Here is a 10,855-nt window from a genome sequence, read left to right on the forward strand (position 1 = left end):
GCCTAAGTTTCTATTGAAAAACCAGTCAGTAGTCGTATAGGGGGTTCCCTTATATGTAACTTCTCTCTTAATTTCAAAATTCTTTGACTTTTGATGATTATAATGTGCTTCAGTGTAGCTCCCTTTGGGCTTAACCTATTTGGGATCTTTATGACTTCATAGAGCTGGATGTCCTTTTCTCTCCTTAGGTTTGGTAAGTTTTTAGCCATTATTTATTGCTTTAAATATACTTTCTATCCCCTTGTCTCCTCCTTCTGGAATTTCTATAATGAGAATACCATTTCTTTTGATTGTGTTCCAGAAGTTCCATAGGCTTTCCTCACCTTTTTCAAATTTTTGTTCCTTCTGCCCTGTCTTCTGGGTCTCTGATTCTTTCTTCTGTATGATCCAGTCTGCTTTTAAAGCTTACTATTGAATTCTTCATTCATTGTTGTTTTTCAGCTCTAGGATTTGTTTTTGGGTTTTTTTGATGGCTCCTTTGTTGAACTTGTTTTGTTCTTGCATGGTTTTCCTAATTTTGTGTAGTTGTATATTCTTGTAGTTCACTAACTTCTTCAAGAGGATTGTTCTGAATTCTCCAACAGTTCATAGAGCTCCACTTCTTTAGGGTCACCTATTACAGCTTTATTAGTTTCCTTTGGTGGTGTTATGTTTACTTGGTTTTCATGATCCTTGATCTCTTGCTTTGGTATCTATGCATTTGAGCCAGTGGTATCCTCCTTCAGATTTTACAGGTTTGCAATAGCAGAGACATTTGCTCACCCATCAGCTCAGTTTGGGTTTCTGGATGTGTCTGGTGGTACTTTCTTGGGCCGGTAGGGCTTATTATCAGGTCTATTTTGTGGCAAGGCTTCTGTTTGAGCTCTGAGATTGGTGGGGGAAGGGTGCTGCTGACTGAAAACAGTTTTAGGTAGGACTAATGGCTTGGTTCCCTGCCCAAGTGAGGCTACAGGAAATGCTTCATGGTTGCCTGGGTATTCTGGTCAGGTTGGGTAGGATACTCAGCTGTAGATAAGGCTATGAATTAGCTTCCCGACTCTGGCGGGGCAGCAGGGCAGGGCTTAGGGCCTGCATGGCTTGTTGTTTGGGTACCTGAATCAGGCAAGTGTGTGAAATAAATTCCCTGGCCAGACAGGTTGCTGATTTTGCTCTGCAGACAGGGAAAGTCCTAGGCTGTGCTCTCTGTTCAAGTGCAGGACTGCTGGGTGGGCTACAGACTGTATGCAGCAATGAGGTGGGGTGGAGGTGGGGCGGGGGGAGTAGTGTTATGAATTAGTTTCCTTGGCTGAGTGGAGAGGGAGAACTGCTCAAAGGCTGATAATGCTCTTTGTAGTCTTGACTCAAGCCAACCCATGCTCCCACATTCCCTGGCTAAACAGGGCCACTGGCTTTGCTCTGCAGTCTCTCAGCTCTGCCTACCAGACTGCTCAAATTTTGCAGGGCTATTGCAGCTTTGCAGATGTTCTGGTCAGGTTTTCTGGCTGAGCAGGGCTGGGAGGTTTACTTAGCACAGGATGGAGCTATGAATCAGATCCTCTGCTTGGACGGAGCAGTGGAACCCTCCATACATGGAACTGGCTGCCACACTGTGTGCTTGCGTGTTCCTGGGCAGGGGCACCAACCAGTCTCCAAGGGTAGCACAGCTCTTCATTTGAGGACATTAATCAGGCTGACCTATACCCTGTGGTGTTTCCTGGTCAGATTTCACCACCAACTTGGTTCTGTAGGTGAGCAAAGACACTGTTTGGGGGCTGACACTTGGGTGCTGCAGGTAGGAACTCAAGTCAAGTCTGCCAAGATCTCAGTGCTGACTGTTGCAAGCCCCTCCCCCTTCTGTCACTAACAAATTCCCAGTGGTTGAGCCCACAGATTCCCTAGCAATTCCCATGGGGTAAGACTGCAGTGGGGGCCCCCAAGAAGTGACCCACAATGCTGGGGGATCTGGATGTCTACCCTGGACTCTCTTTTCCCACTGAAGGAACCACAGACTCAGGGGAGACCTCAGTTTGGTGCTGTGCCAGCCTGGGGGTGGAGGGGAGAATGCAGTCAGCATGTCGCCGTTCCTCTTACCCTTCCAGTGCTGTTTTGTTCTCTGTGGTGAAGGAGTGCTTCAGCTTCACCCCTGCAGTCTAGGATTCTCTCAGTGGTGTCTTGTCCATGAATAGTTGTTGGTTCTTCTTTTGAAGGGGGAGTGAAGTCAGGCAATGACCTATGTCACCATCTTGGTGATGTCACTTCTCCTGGAGTTGACTTTCAAAAGCATGCTCTTACCAAGTTGAATCAGTCTGTTAGGACAGCTGTTCCCCCAGTGTGGGCCCTGCATGTCCATCTCTCAAGCCTGATACTGTTGACGGTATCCTTATACAGTTGACTTGTCTTTCTCAAGAGTTTCATTCACTTTTTTTTTAAAAAATTGAAGTATAATTAACATAGTGTTAGTTTCAGGTGTACAATATGATTAAACAGTTTTATATACTACTCCGTGCTCATCAAGATAAGTGTGTTAAGTGTTGAACCCCTTTTTAAATTTCACTCATCCCCCCCACTCATCTCTCTGGCAACCATCAGTTCTCTGTATTTTTAAGAGTTCATCTCTTTGTTTATTGATTTGTTTTCTTAAATTCCACATGAGTGAAATCATATGGTATTTGTCTCTCTGACCTCACTTTATACACGTTAGGTCCATCAATGTTGTTGCAAATGACAAGATCTCATTTTTTTATGGCTGAGTAATATTCCATTGTATGTGTATATACATACATATACATTCCATTCATTCATCCATTCATCTATGGATAGATACTTGGGTTGCTTCCATGTTTGGCTCTTGTAAATAGTACTGCAATAAACACAGGGGTGCATATATCTTTTCAAACTAGTGTTTTCATTTTCTTTGGATAAATACCCAGTAGTGGAACTACTGAATCATATGGTAATTTTAATTTTTTGAGGAACCCCCATACCATTTTCCACAGTGGCTGCACCAATTTGTATTCCCACCAACAGTGCACGAGGGCCCCTTTTCTTCCACATCCTCATGAACACTTGTTATTTCTTGTGTTTTTGATTTGAGCCATTCTGACAGGTGTAGGTGATATCTCACTGTGGTTTTGATTTGCATTTCTGATGATAAGTGATGTTCATCTTTTCATGTGTCTGTTAGCCATCTGTGTCTTCTTTGGGAAAATGTGTATTCAGGTCCTCTGTCATTTGTTTTTGGTGTTCTTTATATATTTTGCATATTAATCCCTTATCAGATATATCATTCCCAAACATCTTTTCCCATTCTGTAGGTTGTCTTGATGATTCCTTTCATCACTGTGCAAAGGCTTTTTATTTTGATGTAGTCCCAGTAGTTTATTTTTGCTTTTGTTCACCTGAGGAGACACATCTAGGAAAATACCACTAGGGCTGATGTCAGAGAAACTACTACCTATGTTTTCTTCTAGGAGTTTTCTGGTTAGGTCTTTAATCCATTTTACTTTTGCATATGGGGTAAGATGGTTTTTAAAGATGCTCAAGTTAAAAACAACAAAACCCTTATTCGGTGCCTCATATTCCTTCTAATATGATCCCTTTACCTGGTAAAATCCCTCTCGCATTCTATCTGCTGCCTCCACTTCCCCAACTTCCAGGTCATTGCTCAGCCCTATCCACACTGGCTTCCAGCTTCATCCCTCTCCTTTGCCTGGGGTCATCCAATGCCACTGGGCTCTTCCTATTAAAAAAGGGCCAGGTGTGTTAAGAATAAAAATATCATACAACCACTTGGACATTAAAAGCAAAAACAATACAACAAAAAGCCCCACCAAATATGAGTTCCTCTATTCTAAATAGTTCTTAAAGTAAAATTACACTTCTGAGAATAGTTAGAAAAGTGAAATAGAAACATTCCGAGACATGGTCAAAACTATAACCTAGAAAATGTATAGTGTTAAATGTTTTCACTATTAAACAAGAAAACATGGTAACTTCAACATTTGGCCCAAAAGGGTAGAGGGAGGAGTATGAAATACAAGGAGAGAAGGAGGAAGGCATTAATGAGAATATAAACTCACAAATTATACATAAAAATACTAAAGTTACTAAAATTGATCATTCTGAAAGCTGGTTCTTTATGTGAGAAGACAGACACTCTCAATCTAGTGTAGTCAGGATGAAAGTGATAGAACACATATCATCTCACTTGGAAGAAAAAAATACCCATAGACAAGATTTTTTTTTAAGTGTAGTGAAAGGATGCTATATATATCTCTAAGCTAATACATATGAAAAATCTGAAATTATTTTCTAGGAAGATATTAATAACAAAAATAGACTCAGGAAAAGACAGAAAACCTGAATAATCATGGGGAAAAAAACCATCAGAATGTTACTCTCCTAAATTTAATTTTATGAGCAAAAAACTTAAGACAGTACCAGTATTAGAATTGTTCTTACATGCTTATTTTTAAAACTCCAAGCATAAAAAAAAGTTCATTTAACAAAATCAGTATAACCAAGACCTGAAAACGTGATGAAGATTAAAACGAAATTGAAACCCTGTCTCTCCCCTGGGAAAGAAACCACCTGAGCAGGAAGATCACGGCTGAATTCCCAGAGCCTGAACCACGCTAAGTTAATGAAACCTAAGCAGTACTAATTCAAAAGCCCTTGTCTTTTAATCCACAGACTCTTTCTTCTGCTGGATCCATTCTGTGGTTGATGCTCTACTGCATTTTCATCTCACGCACCGTAGTCCTCGGCCCCACAACTTGGTTTTTTTGCAATTTCCATCTCCTTGTTATCAACTCCTTTTGTTCATAGGTTGTTTTCCTGATTTCACAGAACTGTCTTCTGTGTGCTTGTAGCTCCCTGAGTGTCCTTCAAATGGCTATTCTGAATGCTCAGTCAGGTCAGTCGCAGACCTCCATACCTTTGGGGCTGGTTACTGGAAGATTATTTTGCTCTTGCGGTGGTGTCATTTTTCTTTAGACTCCTTGAAGTCTTGTGTTGCTGCCTTTGCATGCGAAATCTCTACTAATAAAACCTTCCTTCAGCGCTGTTAGGGATTCTGAAGCTTTCTCAGACCACCTAAGGACACACCTGCTCAACATTTCTTGGTCCCTTTTGTGGGAGAATTCTTACCTTCTCTCAATCCTGTGATATACCAGGCTGAGTGCTGGCAGGCTCCCTTGTGCTGTCTCAGGGCGGGTGCTAAGTCAAGTTTGTGGTCCCTCCCTGGCCCCCATGCTGTGAGTGCTCACTCCCAGCACTGTTATGTGGGTGAGGTGCATTGAATGCTGCGGGCCTGGCACCAATGACCTACCCTCTGTCTTCGTGCATTTGCACTTCTTGAACATTTCATATAAATGGAATCTTGTCTGTTCTGTCTTCTTTCACTTAAAATTACTTTAGGATTCACTCATGCTGTAACATGTCTTACTATTTTGCTCCTTTGTATAGCTGAGTAGTGTTCCATTGTAGAAATAAACCACATTTTATCTCTTCATCAGTTGTGGAGGACAGCTGGGCTATTTCCACCTTAGGCTATCAATCATGAATAGTGAAAATTGGCGTGTAAGGCATGGTGGGCATTTTCTTGGATTGGTATCTAGCAGTGGAATTGTTCTAGGATATAAACAGCCAGGCTGTTTTCCTAATTGGCCATACCATTCTGTCTGCCATCAGTGATATATGAGGAGGTCTGGTCTTTCCACGTCCTCTCCAACACTTAGTGGTGTGTTTAAAAAAAATTTTTTTTTTAAAGATTTTATTTATTTGATAGAGAGGCAGCCAGCAAGGGAGGGAACAGAAGCAGGGGGAGTGGGAGAGGAAGAAGCAGGCTCCCAGCAGAGGAGCCTGATGTGGGACTCGATCCCATCCTGGGATCACGCCCTGGGCCGAAGGCAGATGCTTAACGACTGAGCCACCCAGGCGCCCCTAAATTTGCTCCCAGCAGAGGAGCCTGATGTGGGACTCGATCCCAGGACTCTGGGATCACGCCCTGGGCCGAAGGCAGATGCTTAATGACTGAGCCACCCAGACGCCCCTAATTTTTTTTTTTTTAATTGGGTTGTCTCATTGAGTTATTTATGTAACCTGGATTCAAGTCATTCTTTATCTGATATGTTTGGCAGGTATTGTTCCTAGTGCATGACCTTCTATTTTATAATTATTTGCTTTGGCAAAATGGCTTGTGGGAAAAGCACCAGCATATCACTGAGCGTTTACTACTAAATCATTGAGCCTTCATACCACCTCTGTGAGGGGGGGTCCTACATGGTTCCCCTTTTGCAGATGAGGAAACCAAGGCACAGATATTCACTTGCAGGTTACATAGCTAACAAGTGGCAGAGCTGAGCCTTGACCCTAACTTGTTTGGTTCATGTCTGTGCTCTTTACGAGTGCACTCTGCTACTTCTGAAGTAGAGACTGTGCCTGCCCCGTGACACGGTGCCCAGAGCAACAATCCCAGTGAGCTGTTTTTCATCAGTTACCTCCATGCACAACATTCTCCCAAGCCGAGGCCCACCACGGATTATACAGATGTTCTAGAACCTAGGAACTCACGTGGGAAGTGCTGATGAAGGTTTCCCTCAGTCTTTGTAAAATCTGGCACTGGCATCAAGGTTCTTCCTATTAGCGTTCCACTCTGTGCTCGCCACAGTGGCTCCTGAGATGGGAAGGTGGACTGTTGACAGCACCGTACCTTTCCATTGTCCCCATCCTCACCCTCCTCACTGATCCCTGCCCTCACATAGCACAGTAGCCCACGCTAGAGACACAGTCTAAAAACACTTGCTGTCTTCAGAGATCCCTGAGCTTATTGATAATACAGAACTATCCAAAGATTATCATCCCAGAATCAGCTCTTTAAACACATTCCAAAGTGGATATCTGTTGGCCCTAGTAGATCGTGAAGCAACTCTCACCAAGTCAGTAGTTTTACCTACCTTCTTACTCAATTAAGAGTTAAAAATCCTCTTTCATTAGGGCGCATGGGCAGCTCAGTCGGTTGAACATCTAACTCCTGGTTTTGGCTCAGGTGATGATCTCAGGGTCGGGAGATGGAGTCCCACGTCGAGCTCTGTGCCCAGTGCAGAGTTGGCTTGAGATCCTCTCCCTCTCCCCCCGCTTGTACCCCCTAAATAATAAAATCTTTAAAAAAAATCCTCTTTCATTATTTTCTTAGTGAAAACTGCCTTTAAAGACAATGCATGCAGGGGCGCCTGGGTGGCTCAGTCAGTTAAGCAGCTGCCTTCGGCTCAGGTCATGATCCCAGGGTCCTGGGATCAAGCCCCGCATTGGCCTCCCTGCTCAGCGGAGAGCCTGCTTCTCCCTCTCCTTGTTGCTCTGCCTACTTGTGCTCTCTCTCTCTGTGAAATAAATAAAATCTTAAAAAAAAGACAATGCATGCAAAAACCAAGAGGCTTTTTTTTTCTCCCCTGTGAAACATGGAAGATGAAAATTTTCCACAGTTTTAATTTTAGAAAACCAAAATATGTTTACCATTAAGGAAAAAAATACCAGGAAGACTCAAAATGTTGACAGTTGTAGCTCTGGTCTACCGACACTTGCCTTGTTCCAGGTAGTCAGCGAAGCACTTGGTGGTTACCTTAACCGTCCCAAGCATGGGGGGAAGCAGAGCATCACCCCACCTTACAGGGGATGAAGACGCTCAGGCATCGTAGGAAGTGGCAGAACTGGAATTGTATTCACGCTCATTTTAAACTTTCTTCCAGAGAGAAAAGAAAAATCCAAGGACGAACAAAAGGAAAAACCTGCCGTGTGGATCACGAGTATGTTTATCTTTTTTGTGAATATACTGTTCCCTGCACATAAACATGAAGAAATCCTCAAGGAGAAAATAAGGGAGGACAGGCTGCGTCAGGCGGCCATGGCCCCCCAGAGGAAACTCGAAAACGATGAGCTGGAAGCAAGGTAACCTTACAGAACCTCTCTGCTCCTCTCCTCTGTCTTTCCTTCCCATCACTGTGTCTGGGACCAAACACTTTCATTAAAAGTGTACAACTTCCTAAGGGAGGCATCTCCTCCGGTGGCACCAAGGGCCTGGAACTGCCAGAAGAATCCTGCCTGTGACCACCAGTTCTCTCAGGTAGTGAGAACACCTGGGCACCAAGGCTCACCAGAGAGGCGAGGCCCCATGGTGGCTGGGAGGCCACAGAGCTAGTCTACCGGGTTCAGATCCCAGCCCTGCCCCTTGACATATGGGTGGCCCTGGGCAAGGTCCACTCATCGTGCCTTGCTTTCCCCATCTGTAAGTGCAGATAATCACCCATCAGGCTGTTGTGAGGATTTAGTGAGGTGATGTTGTGAAGTGTCTGGAACAGTGCGTGGCACGTGGTAAGCACCACAACCTGCCGCTCACCTACCTTTCTAGAACCATGGTCGAGAGCTGTGCAGTCACAGCTGGCCAGAGTGCTAAAGGCTGCTCTTTGCAAAGCACACGTTGAGCCTGTTGGTCTGTTGAAGAAAGCATTAAACTATACTTACGGGCAAAGACCATAAAAGTATTTTAAAAGGTCACTTACTAGCTGCTAAGTTGCTACGGAGGAAAATGGTTCAAAAATCACTTTAGATACATGAAAATTTCATTCTGGACTGTCTAGACGTGGCATCACTTTGTATTTCAGGCAAAGTGAGGACAATTTACAGTTCTGCTTACAAAAACTGTTGAAATCTAGGTATGGCCTACTTGGCATAAACAAAATATGGCATAAAACTGGTTTTGAAACTGCAAAGAAAAATCAAAGGTACCTTCCTGTGTTTGCTTCTTGTGTTAGGCTGAACAGCTTGAGAGAGGAAGAGGCCAGAAGACCAGACTGTGATGTCGACATCACCGTGATCAAGGAACCGGCGGATGCCTCATCCTCAAGTTTCACACCGAGCACCCCTAAAGAGGACACGGCAGTGTCCCAATCCAGCAAGCCCGTCACAAGTAAGAAAAAGAAAAAGTAGAGGTTACTGGGTTTGGAAAGGAGCCCCAAGAACAAGCAGATGTAGAAGGGGCTTCCAACTGAAGCACGGTAACACCTTTCCTGACCAATAAAATCGTGTCTTACTTCTTGTCGTAGTGCTTGTAAAATACCACTGCCCGGGCCACTGCATTTTGTAAACGGAGCTGAATGATTAAAAAAAAAAAATTTTTTTGATATCCATGTGTGCTATTTTCAAAGTACAGTATTGGTGATGTTTAGAATTTGATAAAACTCATCAGAAGACAGTTGGCGGTGGACAGATTTAAACATTTCTTCAGGGCCCCCTGCCAGAGACTGGACCACCTCCTTTGCCCCTGTCACCACCCTGTGTCCAGCCCTGTGTCCAAATCGTACCTGTCTTCCCGTGCTGCCTTGTATCCGGTTCCTTCCCTGCTCCCACCAGTTCCCCAGCACCACAAAAACTGCAGGAACAAAGGCCAAGGCGGAAAGGCTGAGGCACAGGTGTGGAGCCAGCAGTAAGTGAAACTTGAAGGCTGTGTTAGAAAATGTTATGCTAATTTGTGTTAAATTTAAGGGTAACCAGCAAACGCATGAAAATACAATCTACAGCTTCCAAACTAGCAGAAGGAAGGGAATGGTCATCCAACAAGAAGCTGGGAAAGGGAAAACAACAAAGAAAAAGGCTGGAAACCGAAATCACCAAAGGTGGTGGGAAAAGTGCCAGTATACCTTACCATTGTGACCAGGTTCAACTCCCCTCTTCCTTCACCCAATCCCCCAGATGATTAGACTGGGTTCAAAATCAAAATTCCCTTCATTGGTACTCTTTACAAGGGAAACCTCTTAAAACCAGACAGAAAGGATGAAAATAAAGATATGAAAAAAGATGTACCAGGAAAATCTAATCGAGATGACTGGAATCGTAAGCAATATTAGAAAGAACAGAATTTAGGGGCACCAGGGTGGCTCAGTTGGTTGTGTCCAACTCTTGGTTTCACCTCAGATCATGATCTCAGGGTCGTGAGATCGAGCCCGGCGTCAGGCTCCACACTGAGTGTTGCGCCTGCTTAAGATTCTCTCTCTCCCTCTCCCTCTGCCCCTCCACCCCTGCCTGCTCACTCTAATAAAAAAATTTAAGAACAGAAATTTAAAGCAAACTGAATAGGGATAAACCCAGAAATAATGATAAAAGGACCACCCCCCCAAAAGACACATTATTCATAAACATTTTACATCTTGGCCTTGCAAAAGCTGGTAGAATTACAGGGAGGAAACAGATCAAAAAGACACATATTTAGTAAGGATATAGATAATTTAAGCAAGGCAACTGAGAAGTTTGAACACACAGAAACAAGACTGTGACAGAGAATAAACACTAACTGCATTTTAGGTTGAAATGTACAACTTCAAAGGATACATTCGAGACCATGATCTAACTGCTGCGATTAATAAGTCAGTAATGAACGCAGGATACAGAACTGCTAGAAACAAACACAATCTCAGGTAACTCGTGGGTTAAGAGTGATTCATGATTTCATAACGGAAAGAGTAAATCACGTAAGTCATGAGGGCGGCAACAAAACTTCCAGCCAGGCTACATCTCAGCTGTGAGGATGTAAGCAGCTGTGGCCACTCGGGGGTTATACACGACAAATGAAGAATGCTTGATGTTTAGACCACACTGGGGCCTTTCCATTCAGCCCTTTGTATTATACATGGTCTAAAAATCACGTTAGTACTCAAGAAAAAAACAAAGTCTAGCACTTACTTTGGCCAAACGCTTCTGGGTTCGCTACCACAGGTCTAGTGACTGGGGGAGGGACCCGATCTCCGAGAAGCTCTAGCTGCTAGAATATCCCCAAGGACGAGCCAGGGGCCCACTGGGCGGAGTGGTCCACAGCAAGCAACAGGTG

General features: G+C 43.9%; 1 protein-coding gene across 1 annotated transcript in view; it reads left to right on the forward strand.

Moving 5' to 3' along the window:
* LOC100478867 (radial spoke head 10 homolog B) overlaps nt 1-9,254 on the forward strand; it is a 53,530-nt gene extending 44,276 nt beyond the window's left edge. Inside the window, exons 19-20 of the mRNA XM_019808280.2 lie at nt 7,725-7,923; nt 8,787-9,254. Of these exons, the coding sequence (XP_019663839.1) occupies nt 7,725-7,923; nt 8,787-8,961 (374 nt within the window). The 3' untranslated portion in view covers nt 8,962-9,254. The remainder of the gene's footprint in view (nt 1-7,724; nt 7,924-8,786) is intronic.
* The last annotated feature ends 1,601 nt before the right edge of the window (nt 9,255-10,855 follow it).

This window comes from Ailuropoda melanoleuca, chromosome 10, assembly GCF_002007445.2.
Source record: "Ailuropoda melanoleuca isolate Jingjing chromosome 10, ASM200744v2, whole genome shotgun sequence".
In the NCBI taxonomy this organism is placed as follows: Eukaryota; Metazoa; Chordata; class Mammalia; order Carnivora; family Ursidae; genus Ailuropoda; species Ailuropoda melanoleuca.